This window comes from Oncorhynchus kisutch, linkage group LG3 (assembly GCF_002021735.2).
Source record: "Oncorhynchus kisutch isolate 150728-3 linkage group LG3, Okis_V2, whole genome shotgun sequence".
Taxonomy (NCBI): Eukaryota; Metazoa; Chordata; class Actinopteri; order Salmoniformes; family Salmonidae; genus Oncorhynchus; species Oncorhynchus kisutch.
This window is the reverse complement of record NC_034176.2, coordinates 65,191,965-65,214,873: the sequence shown is the minus strand read 5'-3', so window position 1 is coordinate 65,214,873 and position 22,909 is coordinate 65,191,965. Positions and strand designations below refer to the sequence as shown.

General features: G+C 44.9%; 1 protein-coding gene across 2 annotated transcripts; it reads right to left on the bottom strand.

Moving 5' to 3' along the window:
* Nucleotides 1-1,009: 1,009 nt before the first annotated feature.
* Nucleotides 1,010-22,323, bottom strand: LOC109887624 (pre-mRNA-splicing factor ATP-dependent RNA helicase PRP16). Of its 2 annotated transcripts, none has more exons than XM_031810978.1 (25): nt 21,982-22,323; nt 21,126-21,470; nt 20,777-20,982; nt 20,498-20,662; nt 20,218-20,386; nt 19,965-20,083; nt 19,785-19,858; nt 19,525-19,680; nt 19,216-19,377; nt 14,023-14,130; nt 13,812-13,936; nt 13,557-13,694; nt 13,022-13,208; nt 12,315-12,500; nt 11,912-12,052; nt 10,961-11,188; nt 9,898-10,005; nt 9,678-9,790; nt 7,530-7,738; nt 6,678-6,832; nt 6,381-6,536; nt 5,950-6,210; nt 5,704-5,799; nt 5,484-5,605; nt 1,010-3,086 (listed from the first exon to the last, which is right to left on the bottom strand). In XM_031810978.1, the coding sequence occupies exons 2-25, from the start codon at nt 21,452-21,454 to the stop codon at nt 3,005-3,007; spliced, it is 3,795 nt and encodes a 1,264-aa protein (XP_031666838.1). In that variant the 5' UTR covers nt 21,455-21,470; nt 21,982-22,323; the 3' UTR covers nt 1,010-3,004. The 2 variants fall into 2 exon arrangements, with proteins under 2 accessions (XP_031666838.1, XP_020334543.2); XM_020478954.2 differs by having other exon boundaries at nt 20,777-20,979; nt 21,982-22,261.
* Nucleotides 22,324-22,909: the final 586 nt, after the last annotated feature.

The window sequence follows — 22,909 nt, the reverse complement described above, 5'->3', positions numbered from 1 at the left end:
GGGTCATCCATCATAATTAGAATTAGAAAGTGTCACCTCACCTTTCTGCCAGATCAGCGGCTGATTAAATATTCTCTGGCTGCAGCCAATAATTGAATTGTGTGTGTATGTGCGAGCATGTGTGTAAAACCCAAGGGCTGCTGGGAAAAGCCAAATTAATTACGGACAGGTCTGGCGCCGCTAATGAGCGGGCCATGATTAGCTGCATATTTATTCACATTGGGTTGTTGGGCAAGTTTCACCATTCTCTGGCAGAAAAGCTGTTGGAACTGTAGTCACTAGTCAGACGTTAGCAGGTTATATACATGAAAACCTATCCACCTGTCAATCATTAGGTGATTACATACAGGTAAAAGACTGGACTAAACTACATAAACATGGACTATGGGCTGGATAAAAATCTGTATCACAGAAGATCCGTGTTCAAATGTAAGGGTTATTTCCAATTGAGCCGACATGGCTTATGCAGTGTTTACCGTGAATGCAGTCTCCGCGAACAGGGCCTTTAAAATGTCATTTGAGCTATAAAACGCAGATCTTCCGTGATACGGGTTGAATCCAGACCTTCAAGCATTGATCACTAGCTCAGACATGAGGTTTAGGAGATGGATTCAATCCGTAATCGCTGAAGTTCCGCGGTATAGCATTGAAATGTAGGGCTGGATTCAATCCGTAGCACCGAAGATTAGTGTTGTAGCGCGGTAGAAATGGTAAAATCATTTTTGATTTAGACATGCAGTCTGCGGATACATTGCCTTTACATTTCCAATCACGCCATAATGCTGATCTTCGGCGGTACAGATTGATTACAGCCCTTAAAGGCAATGCTCCCGCATTCACAGTAAACGCTGCATGTCGGCTCAATCAGAAATGACCTTTACATTTCAATTGCGCTTTACTACAGCACTTCCGCAATGCAAATTCAATCGAGCCCGTGGGCTCTGACTAGGATAGTGTTTACTTTGTTGTACCTGTGGTGAGGGAATCAAGGACACATAAACCAACAGAGTAAAAAATAAGACCATTTATTTTCAGTTCCCAAACTGTAGTCAAGTTAAATTATATTCGCAAACCATGGGCTGGTGTTACCAGAGCCTAATTTCACATCACAAAACAGAATCACTGACCACCACAAGACAAGATACTGGTCTGTACAAAACTATACAAAGTCAATCTAGTACACAGAATGAATTACTTCAGAATCAAGTCCACCGCTTGGAACTTGCTGAAACACCTTGCTAAACCTGACTACTCAAGTGCAGGACATATCAGTCTGGTGAAGAGACATGATGTAAGACAGGGTTTCCGAAACTCAGTCCTGGGGCCCCCCCAGGTGCACGTTTTGGTTTTTGCCCTAGGACTACACAGCTGAATCAAATAACCAACTAATCATTAAGCTTTGATTATTTGAATCAGCTGTGTAGTACAAGGACCAAAACGTGCCCCTGGGACTGAGTTTGGGAAACCCTGATCTAAGAGACGTGCCAGTTACACACATATCAACTCCAACCATGGGCCCTGCAAAATACATTTCTGGGATCATTCACCCACTTGACTTGGAGGGGAATCTCAAGATAAAATTGGTGGCCATTTTCAACACAAGGACCATGAGAGGCTGAGTCCATCATGAGTTTCATCCAGGTTCTGACATTCATGTGTAAACGGAGAGAAGCTGAGGAATATTACAGTGCTGTGGAGGGCTAATGGGGTTAGGAAAAGCTCAATTGCTAAAGCTTGTCCTCCAAACAGTTTGCATGAAGGGTGTTGTTAAGGTAGCTCCAGATATAAAGTCTGAGCCACTCATGCCACAAGCACAGTTTGGATAATGCTTCAGTCAGTGAAGGGGCACTTCACCATGGCACAGGCCATTTGCTACACACGACATACAAAAGGATACAGAGGTCAGCCAGTTGTACAAGGTGAAAATGATATCTTGAAGGAGATTTGAGAGGGACATGATGAAATTGAAAAATAAAAATAAATCAGGCAGAATTCATGGACACACGACACAGTACTACTTCTGCCTCCTCTCTACTCACACTGAATGACATACAGCCCAATGAACACACTACGGGACCAGACTAGTTTGGACCAGCCGTCCACTTATGACTGACAGCACAATGCAGCACTACTTAAACACTAGTAGTGGGGGGGGTCTATACAGTTACATATCAGGATATTATTTGACGATATTTCATTGTTTTGACAACATCGCAATATTAATTTTGCGCTACTTGCCTGTACCTGCACCAAAACGCCACTATTTTCCTTCCATTTCTTGTTCTCCATCTTTTGTATTCAGAACTTTCATTTCCATGACTGATCAAAACTCGTTTCTCATGGATCTCTCTCTTGTCCCTCTGCAGCAAATATATGGTGAGCAATATGTTCGGAACATCGACTCACAATAAAAATCACAGTATCGAATCGCAATACATATCGTATCGGCACCAAAGTATCATGCTAATATGGTGAGGTCCCTGGCAATTCCCAGCCTTATTGAACATAGTTTATATTGATCGGGAGAGACTACCATCAAGAAAACAGCCCCTTGTAGAGTACAGTAGGAGATGGAACAACTTGGACACTGTAGCCTGTGAAGGATTATGATAAAGGCTTTGACAGATTTTCAAAGTATATCAAATACCCTTTAAAGACGATACCTTTTCAATGATGTTTCATTATTGGTTTTTTTTTTTGTTTGTTTTTTTACTATCACAGAAATAGAAAATACTGCATTCTAACAGCCGTATACTGTATCTCTCTGCACGTAAAAATGGAGGGACGCTATGTGGATTTGCTGACAGAAAAGGTCTGTTACGGGAGCCTCATGTCTTATACAAGTTCTACCTCTGCTGGCCTCTGTCTGAACTGCAGCTAGTACCAAACAATAGGAGGGGACAGTTATCCAAGCCCTCTCAGCAAAGCTCATCCAGTGATGGTATGGTACACATACAGGTGATATTTAGTGGTGAGTTCAAGTGTTTAAGTCTTAACAGAAGATCTAGAGCCCAAAACGAGCTGGGGTGCGCTTTGGGGTCATGGGTGCCTCCTCCTTCCTTCCCGGGGTGCAGATTTTCACAGCCCTATCGAGACAAAAGAATAGACAATTGGCAATGACAGAAGGTTAAAAAAAATGTAAACTTGCCATGTCAGACATAATGGGACAGGCTAGCAGGGGATGACGACAGGCTAGCATGGAGGGATAAGCGGACGCTGCTGACAGCAAAATCTATAATCTTTAATTACAGCAGCGTGACACTCTGACACTACCCAGCATTCCCTCCTCAGTCCTCACACACACCAGCAATTACAGCCATCAGGTCATAACCCAGTCCTTCCCTTCATCCCTCAGTTCTGTCCCCCCTCCTCTGTCCACCCCACCTCACCCCCAGCTAAAGTCACATTTGACAAATTAAAACAATGTCCTCGGGCCTTCAAAATGTATTTATTTATTAAATTAAACTTTCATTTAACAGGGTGATTTCTAGAGGCTGAGAAAGTCTTTCACCTTTATTTTCCAATGTCTTTCACACACACACACACACACACACACACACACACACACACGTCCTGAGAGGCCTGCTGGTAGGAGGATATGGAGAAGTGAGGACAGCCTGGCTGAGATTAAAGCCAAATCCTAACTAATGTGCCACCCTTTACATAATCCTCAGTAAAAGCAGAGTTTGGAAGCAGGATGGATCATTCTAGGTCTAGTAGACAGACATATTGTTGTCAAGTGCTTTAAGAGCTCTCTGTCTGAGGGCCACTCTTCTTTCCACACACAGGTGTTTGGTGAACACAGCAGAGGGAAGACGGCACCCTCATTCCTACCACCACTTTCACATACAAGGACAGAACACTTCTCATAGCTCTGCATTTACATTGAATAAAAGCTCCCATAAAATCACTAACTTAAAGGTTTGAGCCCACTTATCTGAGTAAGGGTGGGGGTTGCTGAATGACAGACAGGAACCAGATCAAAATGTGTCGTCGAAGTGTTTCATGGGGCCCCGGCACGGTGAAGGGATGCTTGTGTTCACAGGCAGACAAAAGCAGCTGACAGCCCAAGAGAGCCGGCCATGTTTATTATCATAATTCTGAGGCGCTCGCTCTCTAATCTATTCCTTAATCCTCTGCGTTTTAATGTGATCATTTTGGAGACTGACAGACACACACTCTTATTGTTAATTAATCAGCAGATCTGTTGCTATATCAGTGTTATTTTTTACCCTCCCAAACATCTCTTTTGTGAGCCTTATGGAATGGGTGCAAACTAAAAAGGTGTCCCTTCTAATTTGAAAATAAACGCTGTCTTCTTTCTCCCCTCTGCTGTGGCACCATTTAAATTGCAGCAGTAATGGGGGTCAGCCAGGAGTCAATATTATTTCTTTTTGTATCGTCTGGAGGGACTGGAGGTGAGAAAAGCTCATCATGGAAAATGAGAGAGGTAGAAAAGACAGAGGATAAGAGAGGAGGCAGAGAATTAGAGCGAGAGATGGTAGAGAAGACAGAGGATAAGAGAGAAGGAGAGGCAGAGATAATTAGAGAGAGATTGGTAGAGAAGACAAAGGATAAGAGAGAAGGAGAGGCAGAGATAATTAGAGAGAGATGGGTAAAGAAGACAAAGAGGATAAGAGAGAAGGAGAGGCAGACATAATTAGAGAGAGATGGGTAGAGAAGACAAAGAGGATAAGAGAGAAGGAGAGGCAGAGATAATTAGAGAGAGATGGGTAGAGAAGCAGCAAAATTAACCAGTTTCTACGACTCGGAAGGGGCCCATTCTGGAAAACGAACATTTCCCATTGCCCCCCATTGTAAAAGAGCAAAAGAGCAAACAAAAGAGCAAACAAAACATACAGAAAAGCTGCAATGTTGTTCGATGTACATTTAACCAGGTCAAAAATCCCGACCTACGGTTCACAATGTTCCCACGTAGAGAAATAGAGTCTGCGAGAAGAGCCCTGTGGCTTCAGGCTATTCGGTGTGGGAAATGTAGGGACGCGGTGTCCAAGTAGGCTACACGTAGCAATGTGTGTGAAAAACATTTAATCACAGGTAAGACATTTAACTTGTTAAGTACAGTCTGGTTGTAATTCCACTCACTACTTGTAGCTTTATAGTGTGTTGTTGGAATTGGCTAGCTTAATGTTCTAGTTGGTAGCAAGCTAGCACTCACATGGCTCAAGTTAGCGGCGTCATGAAAAGGGGCATGAGGGAAGCCTTTCAATATTACGCTTTTCTAAGTAGCGGGAACGCTCGGCAATGTGGAAAAGTCATCTTTAGACATGTGCTTTTCTTAAATGTAGCTTTGTAAGAAAAAGGTAAAAATGTTGCTGTGAGCTAATTGGGTGACCAAGGTAACCACAGGTCATTTTCCCCACAGGCGGGTGAGGCCGCGGCGGTCTATTTAATAGCGACTGGGACTATTGTCAGAGTGAAACCTCTCCATGAAGAATATATGAAGATAGATGAGTGTATACCTGACGCTGCCCACGTTACTCTTCCTGTCCTGATCCTCTCTCCTGCTCCTCAGTTGCTGCTCCGCCAGAGACATCTCCTCCTCCATGTTAGTGATCTCCTCCTTGGCCCGCCGCCGGTTCTCCTGCACAGAGAGAGAGGAACAGAGGGGTGAGAGGAGAGAGGGAGGAGGAATTAACCATGAGACGTAGGGAGGGAGGAAGTAAGGGCCGAAGAGCTTACCATCCTGCTCTTCCCTGCCTGTTTGACGCTGTAGAACATGGGCCCCAGCTCAGCCAGCCACTCCCCATCCACCGCAGTCACACACTGCATGTACTCCTACAGGAGGGACATCAAACAACACAGGTTACAACACAGTAGCAGAGCTAGAAGGCTGATATATATGACAGCTCTTTCTGGTGAGTCAAGGTGTAGAACATCATCTCTGAACAGATCATAGCGTAGCTGTGTGGAGGCTGGGTCTGTTACCTTCGTGGTCATGACCAGCTCGTGGTAGGTGATGTAGTCTGGGGTGTAGCCCATGCCAAACAGAGAGCTGGTGGGGTGGAGGTGGCAGGGCATGCCTGTCCTCACGTTCACATACTCCCCTATGCCTTTCAGCTTGGCTGCCTGGTGGAAGTAGGCAGCACAGATACACTTCCTGATGATGTCCCAGTCTGAGCCACAGGACACCAGGTTCATCCTCTGCTGCACCATGATGTCTTTGAGCTGCGAGCGCACCTCGCGCACCTGAAACATCCACAGAGACACGTTAGCTACCGGAGAACCAACATAAGAGGACATTGAATACACATTGCTCAGTGTGTGACTATTGTGATGCAAAGCGGTAATCAAGTGCATTTCGATCCTAAACCAGGGAGACTGGTCAGAGAGGGTAAAGGACAAGGGCGGGGTCTGACCTTTCGCATGGCCTTGGTGTGGATGAAGTGTTCGTTGCACCAGATGCTGGAGTAGTTGTTGTTCTTCCACTGCAGGTAGACGTTCAGGTAGGTCAGGTGGTCACTCTCTGGGACAGAGAACTTCTCCCTCACCTGGTCACTCTCCTCCTCACGACCCTGGAAAGGTCAGGACACAGAGGAAATACAGGGGTCACACAACTGTCCAGTGTGTAATGTGAATTTTTCTTAACAGTAAGATAAACAAACATTAGCAACACATTAAGACATTCATTGGTTGGCGATCTCAATGACATCTACCTTAGGCCTGTAGAAGATGGCCGGTACAGACAGCATGGAGACGATGATGAGGATATCAGCACTGCAGCCCATGTCACATGATACGATCAGCATCTTGGACAGAGCTGGGTCCAGAGGGAACTCCACCATCAGCCTCCCAGTGGGCGTCAGGGAACCTGAGGGGGACACAAATATTAACACTTCCTGTCTACAGACAGAGGAGAGGGGAAACACACTACAGGTGACACCTTCCTGTCTATAGCCCTGAGAGAGAGAGAGAGAGAGAGAGAGAGAGAGATAAAGTGCTGACATAGGATGGTTACAAAATCATATTTAAATCTAACTTTGCCAGCTCTGATTTAAATGATTACATGACAGACTATAAAGGAGCTTAGAGGGAAAGTGCAGAGGCAGAACAGGCTGTATTGGCCAGGTAAACCTTAAATCAGAGATAATCTGCTGTTAACACACCACACAGGCAAACGTCAAAAGTCCTCCACAGACACCAAATCCCCTAATCCCCAGGGATCTGGCTCAGATGAGACAGAGATGAGACTCAGCCAGTCAAATCTAACAGAGGATAAAGCACTATGCAATTACTCCACTACCTACACCACAGTGCTACCTAGCTCTATACTTTACGGTGTGCAGTGCATGTACATACCATTACAGCAACCTATTGACTAGTTCCATCATCCAAGTCTCTCCTCGCACATGTAGTTATTGTTAATCTGTTGGCTGTATTGCTGGTGGGGAACACATACTTATCCCAACATATTTTAACCTTGTTTTCTGAGATAAATTATTATATTTGATCAATTTGTACATTTAGTGGCCTAATCTTGAGTGATGTGGTCCAGGCCAGAGACCCACCTGTGTTGTCCAGGGCCCCCAGGATCCACAGCTGGTACATGGAGTTCAGCATGTTGTCCTCAGGCGGGGGGTCCATGAAGTGGAAGAGCAGCAGGTCCTGGACCCCCAGGGATTTGAGCAGCAGCACCACGTTGGCCAGGTTGGTCCTCTGAATCTCTGGGATGGTGGTGGTCAACATCTCATTCTTGAAGGCACTCTGGGTGTACAGCCTGGATGGACAGAGGAGGAGAGAAGGAGAGATGGAGTGAGAGCGACACCAACGGGGGAGGTTATTGAATAATCTAGCAGACAATTTTTTTTGTAAATTCACAAATGCTCCATGGAGTGACAGGTCTGGAGATGCTGCCTTCACCACCTGGTTAAACCCGCTCTGCATGGCACTGATATGACTTCACACAGTGCTCCAACCCTGTAACAACGGCACAGTGCTCCAACCCTGTAACAACGGCACAGTGCTCCAACCCTGTAACAACGGCACAGTGCTCCAACCCTGTAACAACGGCACAGTGCTCCAACCCTGTAACAACGGCACAGTGCTCCAACCCTGTAACAACGGCACAGTGCTCCAACCCTGTAACAACGGCACAGTGCTCCAACCCTGTAACAACGGCACAGTGCTCCAACCCTGTAACAACGGCACAGTGCTCCAACCCTGTAACAACGGCACAGTGCTCCAACCCTGTAACAACGGCACAGTGCTCTAACCCTGTAACAACGGCACAGTGCTCTAACCCTGTAACAACGGCACAGTGCTCCAACCCTGTAACAACGGCACAGTGCTCCAACCCTGTAACAATGGCACCATGATTGAGAAGCCTCCGTTTCCATGAAAGCTGAAAGCTCCCCAACTGACATTTAGAGAAGGGCAAAGAGACAGGCCTACTGCACATTATAAACATTTAACCAAGCTACTTATGAGGTATTTACTAACCAAACTATTTAGAGCAGCTCCCATTGCTGCTTCAGACTGATAGGTCTGGCCTAACAAAGCATCTCTCAACCATTTCAGTTAGTGGCTAATCCCTCTGAAGTGTGTGCATTATGAGGGAATGATCTGTGTTTTTTTATGCCGGGTTGTGTGAATGTCCTCAGGGCTGGAGATGTACTGTGTGTGTGTGTGTGTTGGGTGCAGTCACAGCTAAGAGGTGCTTTGAGTAGCAGATTCGCCACACAAGTCGAGTCACCCAGCATGGCACACACACGTCACCTCCCGCCCCTCCAAGCGCCTAGGCCCCACCCACTCTAAAGCTCAACTCCCAAATTGATTATTCACAGGGGGTAATCTTGGTAGAGGGGGCTTTTATAAAATTCCAAGCTCATTTACAAGGCAAAACAATCTTGTGTCTGGTGCGTGTCACCATCTCCCTCAACTTGGTGTAGTATGACAGATAGGTGAAAGGTCATGTGAAATCTCAGAGAGAACAGGCTTTTGTGTCACATTCTCCCTGCTGTAAACAGAGTTAAACTGCATGAAATCCTGTGGAGATTAGGATTCTCCCTCCTTCTCTCCCTCCCAGCCTCTGATGGCTTTGAAAGCAGCCCGGCCGCCTTGCAGATCCGAGGCCTGGACAGCCCATCTGAGGGGAGCTCTGATGTGCATCAGCCAGAGGATGAAACACCGGCGGCGGCATTACACACAACAACAACACACACAATCGCGCTTCAGATAGACACCCGTTTCAGCACGGCTCACCATACAAATGGATGCTAATGTTGTTAGCTGGTGTTCTACCTTTTTGGTGGATAGGAGCGGTTGGAATGAGATAGCAGGCAGAGTGAGGAGAATTGTGTAATTCAGCCTGTTTATTCCTGTATCTAGGCCCAGATAGACATGAAAAGGGGAAGATATGGCTGATCTAATATTTTAGTTCCAGACTGCTTCAGTCAGATTGTAGAGGAGTATTGAAGTATCTTTCTAGAAGTCAGGACACTCTTGACATGTGAATACTCCCTTCCTGCTAGCCCTGACTGGAACTCTCAAACATCACACTAAGGTGACACCTTCAAATAACTGCCTTTCATTATGACTCCATACTTCTCTACCACAACTGGAGGACAAGGGCAGCCCTCTGGAAACTGAGAGGACTGCACATTTGGAGTGTGAGACTGCGTGAGTGTGAGTAAGTGTGTGTGTAGACAGTGACTTACCTGTAACACTGGCCCGGCCCTGTACGTCCTGCCCTGCCCGCACGCTGATTGGCGTTAGCCTGGCTGATGGGGTACACCTGCAGGGCATCCATACCAATGCGAGGGTTGAACACCTGTCAAAGAGAACACATCAGCAACAAACACAGAGAAATACTATCCTAACATGGTTTATCTTATTGCATTTGATAGTCTGGGGAAGATAGTGAGGGTGACAGGGTACCTTGAGTTTGCAGTATCCAGCATCCACAACAAACATGATACCATCCACAGTCAGGGAGGTCTCGGCAATGTTGGTGGCAACGATGCACTTCCTCACACCATCTGGAGCCTGGCGGTTAGAGAACATAACAAAGACTTTAGCTACACGTCACTTTACCATTACAGCCTAATTCTAAAATGGAATAAATTGCTGTTTCCCCTTCATCAATCTACACACAATACCTCATAATGACAAAAATAAATGTTTTACACAACTATTCAGACCCTTTACTCAGTACTTTGTTGAAGCACCTTTGGCAGCGATTACAGCCTCTAGTCTTCTTGGGTATGAAGATACAAGCTTGGCACACCTGTATTTGGGGATTTTCTCCCATTCTTCTCTGCAGATCCTCTCAAACTGTCAGGTTGGATGGGGATGGTCGCTGTACAGCTATTTTCAGGTCTCTCCAGATATGTTAGAGATCGGTTTCAAGTCCAGGCTCTGTCTGGGCCACTCAAGGACATTTGTAAACTTGTCCCGAAGCCACTCCTGCATTGTCTTGGTTGTGTGCTTAGGATCATTTTCCTGTTTGACGGTGAACCGTCGCCCCAGTCTGAGGTCCTGAGCGCTCTGGAGGAGGTTTTCATCAAGGATCTCTCTGTACTTTGCTCCGTTCATCTTTCCCTCGATCCTGTCCCAGTCCCTGCCGCTGAAAAACATCCCCACAGCATGATGCTGCCACCACGTTTCAACGTAGGGGTGGTGCCAGGTTTCCTCCAGACGTGACGCTTGGCATTCAGGCCAAAGAGTTCAATCTTGGTTTCATCAGACCAAATCATTTTTTAAATATTTTTTTTACAGGTTTTGCTTCGTCATTATGGGGTATTATGTGTAATGTTTTATTTAATCTTAGAATAAAAATAAAATGTGGAAAAAGTCAAGGGATCTGAATACTTTCCGAATGCTCTGTATATGCATTCCGACTACCTAACAGCAAGTATGCTTGTGTACAAAGGATACTGCAGTATGTTAAGAGTTCCAACTGTACATTTTAGTGTAACAGTAACCGGGTGTTATTGGATACCTTCTGGAAGATCTTGGCCTGGAGGTCAGAGGGCAGCTGGGAGTAGATAGGCAGTACAGTCAGAGGAGGGGCGCTCTCCAGATCCTCCAGACGCTCCACAATCTGGTCTGACGTCACCTCGATGTCCTCCTGGCCAGGCATGAAGATGAGGATGTCTCCCCCCATACCACTAAGGTGGATCTGTAGGGCCTGCTTCACTGCTGCCTCCACATAGTCTTCCTGGGGAGTCTGCCCAAACACACAACACTGTTAGAATACACAGCAACCACACACTACCTTGGTACAAATAACAGTAGTCTTACTCCATGACTTAACCGGCCCCCGTGGCTGAGTCCATTGTGCGCGTGATCATTTTCTCTATCCCCACCAGGCGCGACCATTACACGCAGGTTAAAATACCAAAACCAACTGTGAATCAATTCTATTCATTTCAGGAAAGGTGGAAACACATGAAACATTCATGGACATTTAGCTAGATAGCTGTTGCTCGCAGTTTCTCCAGGGATGTTATTTTACCAGACATGCAAATGGTCCTCTTTTTAGCTGGTTCCTTGTCAATTTGACAAATGTGTTTGTTTCTCTACTGTGACGATTAACCCACAGACAAAAGTGAAACCAAGTTAGTTATAACTAAGTTAGTTATCTTTGATTCATCTCTCCTTGTTAGTCTTTAAAAGCACCCACATGGGTTTGTATCTTCGTGAAAACCAATAAGGAGATGGAAGAGGCGGGACTTGCATTGCATCGAGCATCTGAAATACAACCAAGTAGTGTGGATGAAATGATTGAAAAACATGCATGTGTACATTTATTTTGCAACCCTCGCGCACGAAATGTGGCCGGTCTAGTCAGGGTATAAGTCATTATGCAAATTAAATGGCTGTGTTGACTCCCTGTAAAAACATATCTATAATAAGGAAGGGATGTTGAATGGAGAGTTGGACACAATACCTTGCTGAATAAGATGTCTACAGGGAATGTTCTTCCTGGAATGTGGAATATGGGAACGTTGCCGAAAAATGCAGCAAATTTGTCAGAGTCCATGGTGGCTGAGGTGACTATCAGCTTGAGGTCAGAACGCCTCGATACAACCTGGAAGAAAAGGACAGAGAGTTCTACTACTGCTTACAAGACAACCAAAGCCTCTGAATAAAACATATGCACGCAAAAGATTCACAATTGAATAACATCCAGGGAGTTGTAAAAGTGTCTCCCTGGACTGGCAGTCTAAGCCGGCCCACTGCTCTTTCAGCACTCTCGATCCTACCTTCACCTCTATACCACTCTATCCACTAAACATGCAAAAGATGTTGTTTTTTTTAAACATGTTTTTAAAAAAAGGTGTCTCCCTCACCTCTCGTAGCAGGCCGAACAGCACGTCTGTGTTGAGGGAGCGTTCGTGGGCCTCGTCCATGATGACAGCACTATAGTGGTCCAGATCTGACTCTCTGAGAGACTCTCTCAGCAGGATGCCGTCTGTCATGTACTTTATCACAGTCTTCTCCGACGTACAGTCCTCAAACCGGATCGCATAACCCACCTGCAAAGCAAAAAAATAAAAATGAATGGTTTAGTAGTGAACTACATACATTTACATTCCACGTATGAATTACGGCCTTCAAACGACAGTGGTACGGGTCAACCAAAGAAACGAGCTGGCGAGGAGAGTTCCATTACAAGTTGTAGAATGGAAGCGGTGTACAATCTCTGAATCACCACTAGATAGCGGTGTTGCACAACATATGAATACAAGCGTCGCATCCATAAGGAAAAAAACAAGAAAGCACCATGACTCAACATCAATTGACAGATGACCTCTACACACAGTGAACTTTGATATCTGGTGGGGGTGGTGTGGGGGGAACACTTATTCTGTTCTGGAGTAGTTCCGTTCCTCTATAAACAAGTTCATTGCAGTTCATAAACTCTTGCCAGGTCTGTTACACTGGGTTAACTGATAAGACTAGTTATCCACTGCTTTGACTGATCCATAGATCACCGTTTCTAAGATCTAGTTAATGTTTGTCTAGTGGCTCCTCCATAAGCCAGCTGAATGCTCACCTCCTCTCCCAGGTTGCTGCCCAGCTCCTCGCTGACTCTCTTGGCCACGCTCATGGCTGCCACTCTGCGGGGCTGGGTGCAGCCCACCATGCCGTAACTTGTGTAGCCGTCCTCGTGAAGGTACTGGGTCAGCTGGGTGGTCTTCCCACTGCCCGTCTCCCCCACCACGATCACAATGCTGTTGTCCCTGGACAGAATCACATCACAACCAATAACATTACAATCCTGATGGGACTTTCAACCTTACGAAACTGTGGAAACATGAATAATGGCTTACAAAAACAGATCTGGAAGTGTACCTGTCAATGATTTACAAACGCTGTCTAACATTACCTAAGTCACCTTTGATGTGGTCATTCTCTAACCAAAGGTAAATCACATATGAACATTCTGACTTCACAGCCGCCAACTCCCCCCTTCATTGCCATACATGTCTTTATCATACATCCTGAATGAAAGCCTGCATCTGGGGTAAGACCGGGGGTGATAAGTGGTCCCAGGACAGCCGGGCCGGGTCCAGTAAGTAGCTAGCTACCTGATGATATTGAGCAGCTGCTGCCTCACAGCGAAGATGGGCAGATACTGCCTCTGCTCCAGCAGGGTCTTCTTCTTAGCAAACTCACTGCTGGCCTCACTCTTATCTTTCATGTGGTCTGCAAACTTCTGATCCGTTCTGGAGGGAGGAAGGAGAGGAGAGGGAGGGAATTAATGAGGTTGTTCTTGTCACAACAGATGTTTAATAAACATTCAAAATGGACACAAAATAAGCCTTTAGTAAAGGGCTTGTTACCTGTAGTCCACCCTGCCATCCTCGCCCACTGGCTTGCCCCCAGAACTATCCCCGTCCTCGGTCTTCTTGATGCCCATAATGTCACCCAGCTTGGTGCCTGCCAGCTCCCAGTGTTTCTGTTGAGCCTGAAGAAACAATCAAAATGACAGTCAGATATTCAGCCAGTAACCATACCATCAAGTACTGTATAGCTGTTTTAAACATTGCCTACCTTCTTGCGTTCCTTCTGCTCGCGGTGCTTGCGGACCAGCTGGCTGCCCTTGCGGGAGATGATGGCCATGTCAGAGGTGGCGTCTTTCACCGGGATGACAGGCTCCGGCTGGAGCACAGAGAACCATCAGCAACAGTACGCATTCAGTACACAGCAACTCTGCTAGTAAGTCCACTAGTTATTACTCAGCCAGTTCCAAATAATTATCAGCAGACTGTCACAATCCCTCAACAAGCCTACAACAGCTCTCCGCCAATGGCTCAGACCTTAAAAGTATATACACTCCCCAAAATATTTGGAAAGTGAAGAAAAAATAATATTTGTCTCTATACTCCAGCATTTTGAATTTGAGATCAAATGTTTTATACGAGGCGACAGAACAGAATGTCACCTTATTTTCATAAGTATTCCGACGCTTTCCTAAGAACCTCAAAATTGAGCTCAGGTGCATCCTGTTTCCATTGATCATCCTTGAGATGCTTCTACAACTTGGAGTCCACCTGTGGTAAAATAAATTGATTGGACATGATTTGGAAAGGCATAAACCTGTCTACAGTTGAAGTCAGAAGTTTACATACACTTAGGTTGGAGTCATTAAAACTCGTTTTTCAACCACTCCACAAATCTCTTGTTAACAAAATATAGTTTTGGAAAGTAGGTTAGGATATCTACTTTGTGCATGACACAAGTAATTTTTCCAACAATTGTTTACAGACAGATTACTTCACTTATAATTCACTGTCAGAAGTTTACATACACTAAGTTGACTGTGCCTTTAAACATCTTGGAAAATTCCAGAAAAGGATTTCATGGCTTTAGAAGCTTCTGATAGGCTAATTGACATAATTCGAGTCAATTGGAGTTGTACCTGTGGATGTATTTCAAGGCCTACCTTCAAACCCAGTGCCTCTTTGCTTGACATCATGGGAAAATCAAAAGAAATCAGCCAATAACCTCAAAAATTGTAGACCTCCACAAGTCTGGTTCATCCTTGGGAGCAATTTCCAAACGCCTAATATTACGCAAGTATAAACACCATGGGACCACGCAGCCATCATACCGCTCAGGAAGGAGACACATTCTGTCTCCTAGAGATGAACGTACTTTGGCGCGAAAAGTGCAAATCAATCCCAGAACAACAGCAAAGGACCTTGAAGATGCTGGAGGAAATAGGTACAAAAGTATCTATATCCACAGTAAAACGAGTCCTATATCGACATAACCTGAAAGGCCGCTCAGCAAGGAAGAAGCCACTGCTCCAAAACCACTATAAAAAAGCCAGACTACAGTTTGCAACTGCACATGGGGACAAAGATCGTACTTTCTGGAGAAATGTCCTCTGGTCTGATGAAACAAAAATAGAACTGTTTGGCCATAATGACCATCATTATGTTTGGAGGGAAAAGGGGGGTGGCTTGCAAGCCGAAGAACACCATCCCAACCGTGAAGCACGGGGGAGGCAGCATCATGTTGTGGGGGTGCTTTGCTGCAGGAGGGACTGGTGCACTTCACAAAGTAGACGGCATCATGTGGAAGGAAAATTATGTGGATATATTGAAGCAACATCTCAAGACATCAGTCAGGAAGTTAAAGCTTGGTTGCAAATGGGTCTTCCAAATGGACAATGACCCCAAGCATACTTCCAAAGTTGTGACAAAATGGCTTAAGGACAACAAAATCAAGGCATTGGAGTGGCCATCACAAAGCCCTGACCTCAATTCCATAGAACATTTGTGGGCAGAACTGAAAAAGTGTGTCCGAGCAAGGAGGCCTTACATACCTGACTCAGTTACACCAGCTCTGTCAGGAGGAATGGGCCAAAATTCACCCAACGTATTGTGGTAAGCTTGTGGAAGGCTACCCAAAACTTTTGACCCATGTTAAACAATGTAACGGCAATGCTACCAAATACTAATTCAGTGTATGTAAACTTCTGACCCACTGGGAATGTGATAAAATAAATAAAAGCTGAAATAAATCATTCTCTCTACTATTATTCTGACATTTCACATTATTAAAATAAGTGGTGATCCTAAGTGACCTAAGACAGGACATTTTTACTAGGATTAAAATGTCAGAAATGGTGAAAAACTGAGTTTAAATGTATTTGGCTAAGGTGTATGTAAACTTCCGACTTCCCATAGTTAACAGCGCACATCAGAGCAAAAAGATTTGGAGAAGGGTCCACAAAATGTCTGCAGCATTGAAGGTCCCCAAGAACACAGTGGCCTCCATTATCCTTAAATGGAAGAAGATTGGAACCACCAAGACTCTTCCAAGAGCTGGCTACCCGGCCAAACTGAACAATCGGGGGAGAAGGGCCTTCGTCAGGGAGGTGACTAAGAACCCGATGGTTACTCTGACAAAGCTCCAGGGTTCCTCTGTGGAGATGAGATAACCATCCAGAAGGACAACCATCTCTGAAGCGCTCCACCAAATCAGGCCATTGTAGAGTGGCCAGACGGAAGCCACTCCTCAGTAAAAGGCACATGACAGGACTCGCAGACCATGAGAAACAAGATTCTTTGGTCTGATGAAACCCGATTGATCTCTTTGGCCTGACTGCCAAGCGTCACGTATGGAGGAAACCTGGCACCATCCCTACGATGAAGCATGGTGGTGGCAGCATCATGCTGTGGGGATGTTTTTCAGCGGCAGGGACTGGGAGAATAGTCAGGATCGAAGGAAAGATGATCAGAGCAAAGTACAGAGATCTTTGATGAAAACCTGCTCCAGAGCGCTCAGGACCTGAGACTGGGACTAAGGTTCACCTTCCATCAGGACAACGACCTGTTGGAAGGTGAGGACACAGCCAAGACACGTAAGCACACAGCCAAGGGACAATGCAGGAGTGGCTTCGGGACAAGTTTCCGAATGTCCTTGAGTGGCCCAGCCAGATCCCGGAGTTGAACCCAATCGAACATCTCTGGGGAGACCTGAAAAAAGCTGTGCAGCGACGCTCCCCATCCAACCTGACAGAGCTTGAGAGGATCTGCAGAGAAGAATGGGAGAAACTCCCCAAATACAGGTGTGCCAAGCTTGTAGCGTTATACCCAAGAAGACTCGAGGCTGTAATCGCTGCCAAAGGTGCTTCAACAAAGTAAAGAGTCTAAATAGTTATGTAAATGTGACAAATTGCTTTGTCATTATGGGGTATTGTGTGTAGATTGTGGGGGGGGGGGGGGGGGGGGGGGGGGGATTGAATCAATTTTAGAATAAGGCTGTAACATAACAAAATGTGGAAAAAGTCAAGGGGTCTGAATACTTTCCGAATGCACTGTATATTTGGCCTTGTGTTGTGCTGCTGAAAGGTGAATTTATCTCCCAGTGTCTGGTGGAAAGCAGACAACCAGGTTTCGCTCTAGGGTTTTGTCTGCGCTTAACTCAATTCCTTTTCTTTTTATCCTAAAAAAAACGTCCTATTCCTCACCATGACCCATAACATGATGCAGCCACCACCATGCTTGAAAATATGAAGAGCGGTACTCCGTGATGTGTTGTGTTGAATTTTCCACAAATATTTCTTTGCCACATTTTTTGCAGTTTTACTTTAGTGCCTTACTGCAAACAGGATGCATGTTTTGCAGTTTTACTTTAGTGCCTTACTGCAAACAGGATGCATGTTTTGCAGTTTTACTTTAGTGCCTTACTGCAAACAGGATGCATGTTTTGCAGTTTTACTTTAGTGCCTTACTGCAAACAGGATGCATGTTTTGGAATATGTTTTATTGTTCACAGTCTTCCTGCTTTTCACTCTGTAGTTACTCCACAATACTAACTTAATTGACAATGTTGTTGATCCATCCTCAGTATTCTCCCATCATAGCCATTGAACTCTGTAACTGTTTTAAAGTTACCATTGGCCTCATCGTGAAATCCCTGAGTCGTTTCCTTCCTCACTGGCAACTGAGTTAGGAAGTACGCCTGTACCTTGGTATTGCCTGGGTGTATTGACATGCCATCCAAAGTGTAATTAATAGCTTTACCTTGCTCAAAGGGATATTCAATGTCTTCTTTTGAAAAAAATGTACCAGTCTACCAATAGGTGCCCTACTTTACAAGGCATTGGAATACCTCCCTGGTCTTTGTGGTTGAATCTGTGTTTGAATTTCACTGCTCGACTGAGGGACCTTACCGAGATAATTGTATGTGTGAGGTACAGAGGTATTCATAAAAAGATCCTGTAGAACACTACTATTGCACACAGTGAGTGAGTCCATGCAACTTATTAAGCACATGTTTACTCCTGAACTTATTTAGGCTTGCCATAACAAAGGGGTTGAATACTTATTGACTCAAGATATTTCAGATTTCTATTTTTAATTCATTTGTAAACCTTTCTAAAAAGATAATTCCACTTTTACATTAAGGTGTATTTAAGTGACCTAAAATCTCAGATTAATACATTTTTAATTCAAGGTGCAACAACAAAATGTGGAAAAGGGGTGTGAATACTTTCTGAAGACACTGTATTTGAACAAATTCACTAATAATGTATTAAATTCTGTGAAAGTTTAGTATTTGGTCCCATATTCCTAGCAAGCAATGACTACATTAAGCTTTTGAGCCTAGAAACGTGTTGGATGCATGTGCAGTTTGTTTTGGTTGTGTTTCAGATGATGTTGTGCCCAATAGAAATAAATGGTAAATTGTGTCATTTTGGACTCACTTTCATTGTAAATAAGAATAGAATATGTTTCTGAACACTTCTACTTTAATGTGGATGCTAGCATGATTACAGATAATCATGAATGAATTGTGAATAATGATGAGTGAGAAAGTTAGAGGCATAACTATCATACCCCCCAAAAATGCTACCTTCCCCTGTTATTGGTAAAGGAAACAAAACCCAAAGCACATTTAACTTCTTTAGGAAAACTGCCCTAATGTTGGAAACAAACATCGTTATGATGTCACCTAGAGTAAAAAAATATATATATTTTACATACAGCAGGTTTTTAAAGGACCAAAGAGAGTGGTCTGCTTTGCGTTTTCATTTTGCCATGGAAAATAATATTGCGACACTGGTATGGTCAGAGCCCTAGTGTCGCCTCACAAAACATTTGATCTCAAATCCAAAATGCTGGAGTATAGAGGCAAATTAAAAGTTTTAGCTTCCCTGTCCAAATAAACAGGTAGCGGCGGAGTGTTGGTAATTTAATTGGCCCATAATGTGCTGTAATGATGTATTACCTGCTTGGTGAAGACTATCCTCCCATCCAGGAAGGGAGGGACCAGGTTGTGAACCAGCAGGTGGACCTTGGCAGCATTGTCCTCCTCAAAGTCATCATCCACCTCCAGCCTCTGGACCACTCCACTGGTCAGCATACGATTAGTCTCCCAGCGCTCATTATCCTGGCAGGAGGAACACAACACGCATCGTTAAACACAGTCAACACACACACACAAAATTAAAATCCATGGGTGGTATTAACGATAACTAAACGGGCTACATACACCCAGGGCTGGAGGTGGTTATAGAGTAGCAACACAGTGCCATACCTCATTGATCTGTCGTCTCTGGGCAGAGATGCGTTTCTGTGTCTGCTTCTGCAGGATCTGCTCTCTTTTCTTCACATAATCCTCAGAGGTGGAGGTCAGTGGGTTGTGGAACTCGTCATAGCCTTCGTCCATCATGTACCAGTCTCTGTCCGCTTGCTGCAACACCGCAGGGCAATAGTCAATACATAGAAATGTGCATTTATGAAAGTTGGGAAAGCTATTCATTTGTGTTACTGCCAAGACTCCACATGTCCACTGACCTTCTGGTCCTCCTCCCACTGCTGCTTCTCATCATCATTATCAAAGGCGATGCCATCCTCTCCTTCATTCTTACCTGGGGCACAGAGACACAATCCACAGACATCAGCAAGCCTTATCAGAGCATTAATAAGAGCTCAAACGTGACTGGGGGAAGAGGGAGAGGGGAAAGAGGGGCTTACCTTTCCCACGGGACAGACGAGGAGTGGAGCCCAAGTGCTTCCTGTCATTGGCCCATTCGTTGTACTTGTATGATGGGGTGGGAAGGGGCGTGTCATCAGGATACCGGCCTCTGACTGACCTGGGAACAGAAACAAAAAAAGTTCATATAAAAGCTGAAAATAACATTTCTAATAGCCACTGAAAAGGAGTCTTTTAATAATACTATTAAACCCAGTTAAATTAACATACAAGTGTTGAGCTGCAGTTGCTTACTTGTCCTTCCTCTCACTCTCCCGTCCAGAGCGGGGGCTGCGCTCCGACCGTTCAGACTTGTCAGAATCCTTGTGTGAAGGGGCAGGAGAGGGAGATTCCCAGTGGGAACGGCGTGAGCTGGCATAGCCGCTGTCATCCTCATCCCAGCTGGTGCGCGAGGGAGTGCCATCTGATTCAAAGGGTATGAGGAATGGAGGGAGAGAGAGTGGTTTGTGTATTGTAAGCGTGACCTAAGGACCTTAAAGAACTGCCTGTCCAGGGGTGTGGCAGGGTTACTGACCTTTGGGGCGTGTCTGGGGCGTTGAAGGCTCCTCTCTCTTGCTCCCCCGGCTGATGCGTTCGGAGGACCAGCCTTCTCTCTGTGAGCGCTCACTCCTCTCACTGCGGTCTCCACGCTCCGACCGGCAGCTGCCGCCGCCGCGGCTGTGACTGCGCTCCCGCTCATCTGCCAACAAAACAGTTAGTAATTACTTCAGTCAGAAATACACAATAGATAGAAAAGATCGCTATTGCCAGAATATTAACAATGTGCATACAGATGTATACATTTTTTGCTCACCTCTTTCACCCCTTCGATCTCTGTCCGTATCTCTGATCCTCTCTCTGTCCTTCTCCCTCTCTCTGTTCTTGTCCTCTTTGGAGGAGGCGTACATTCCATGCTCACGCCGGTCTTTCTCCCTCTGCTGGTGTTTGCGACGGAACTCTTCACTGACCCCTCCAGGGTTAGAGGGTGTCTCTGAGCCAGTCACACGGTACTTCCTGCTACTTTATGAAACATAGAATAAAGTGTCAATAAGACAACACTGCATGCATCAGTTTAGATCTCTTGATAGGGAGAGTTTGTATTTTATGCCAGTACGAAAAGAGGCTACAGTAACTCAAACCAAATCACAAATCACATAACATACCTCTCTTTTTTACCACCTTGATCCTCCTCGTCTTTGTCTTCTTCATCAGACCCAGAATCACTTTTCCCTTCCTCCCAATCCTTGTAGGATGATACCTTGGATTTCTTGTTATTCCTGTCATCACTGTCAGCCTCAGCCTGCTCCTTGCCCTCACGCTCTTTTCTCTTTTGAGCTGCCAGCATATCCAGGCCCAGGAGAGAGGTGCGTGGAGTGGGTGCACGAAAGACATGAGGCTCAACTGCTGCACTCTTCTTCTTCACAATCAGCCCGCCAACCTGCGCAGTGGGGTCACTGCCCTCCAGTCGATGCAGTGACGCATCATCATCCATGGTCTCAAACAACTGTCTGGATTGGATACCACATTTTTGGGGAGATTAGCCAACTACGAATTATGTAACGTTAAGGATGTGTCAGATAATTTAGACCGAAACGCTTAACCAAAAGCACTTTGCATACGGAAATTTGACCCGACTTGAGATTAATACATTAAACTAATCGATCAAAAGTATAACATCGCTTGAATAATTCACGGAATGTATTTTATATTGTTACAGTAGCTAGCTACGTAGCTATCTAGTCAGTACTGTAGCTACACTAGCTACTTATATTATATTTGTTACTACTACATCTAACGCCAATGAACGACCGATTATAATTTAGTGACAGACGTGACTTCAAATAAAACACGTTAAAGTAGATAACGTTACCTAGCTAGATAACTGGATATCGCTCAGCCAATGAATTAAATAGCGAGCTAGCTATTACGTTACAAAAAGGAAACTAATAGGTACGACTATACACCCGGTATTACAGTACAATTGTAAAATCCCATTTAATAAAACACGGGCTTGCTTACCTTTAACAATAGGTGGTGAGTCTATCAAGACGCTTACACTAGCTAGTCTTTTTTTTAGCGAGCTAGCTAAACCTGCCACATGTATTTATTGTAAATCAAAAAACGATCTTCAATAATATTAACAACCCGAGTTATTGGGAAAATAACATTCATGTAAGTACGAAAACTGTGCCACCCACTTGAAATGATTCAAACCATTAGCTATTATCTTTTGTAAATTGTGCGTTTTTTGTTTACAAAGACAGAAGCCGCCATTGCTATCCCACAATTCCACGGGATATTCCTAAAAAAAACTTTATAAAAATTATGTACCAGAACACTGGACAATCGAGTTTCTTCTTTGTGTGGCTTTTTCCGGCAGACTAGTTGCATATTGCTGCGTTTCGCAGGTTGGAGTGCGAATTGCACATTTTGGTCACCAAAACCAAGATCTCCATCTAACCCTGCACCTATACACTTGAATCGTACTACACTGGCATTGACGCTTGTCGGATGTGGCAAGGCTTGCAAACTATTACAGACTATAAAGGGAAGCACAGCCGCGAGCTGCCCAGTGACGCGAGCCTACCATACGCTTCGAGGCAAGTAACACTGAAACATGCATGAGAGCATCAGCTGATCCGGACGGCTGTGTGATCACTCTCTCCGTAGTCGATGTGAGTAAGACCTTTAAACAGGTCAACATTCACAAGGCCGCAGGGCCAGGCGTATTACCAGGACGTGTACTCCGAGCATGAGCTGACCAAATGGCAAGTGTCTTCACTGACATTTTCAACCTGTCCCTGACTGAGTCTGTAATACCAACATGTTTCAAGCAGACCACCATAGTTCCTGTGCCCAAGAACACTAAGGCTTTATTTGATGTATGTAACCTTTATTTAACTATGCAAGTCAGTTAAGAACAAATTCTTATTTACAATTACGGTTG

Coding starts and splice junctions, on each gene's coding strand:
- LOC109887624 (XM_031810978.1), bottom strand. CDS start 21,454: ATGGATGATGATGCGTCACTGCATCGACTGGAGGGCAGTGACCCCACT. Junction 13,937..14,022: donor AGCAGAAGGAACGCAAGAAG/GTAGGCAATGTT, acceptor TTGTTTCTTCAG/GCTCAACAGAAACACTGGGA. Junction 11,189..11,911: donor TAGACATCTTATTCAGCAAG/GTATTGTGTCCA, acceptor GTGTTTGGGCAG/ACTCCCCAGGAAGACTATGT.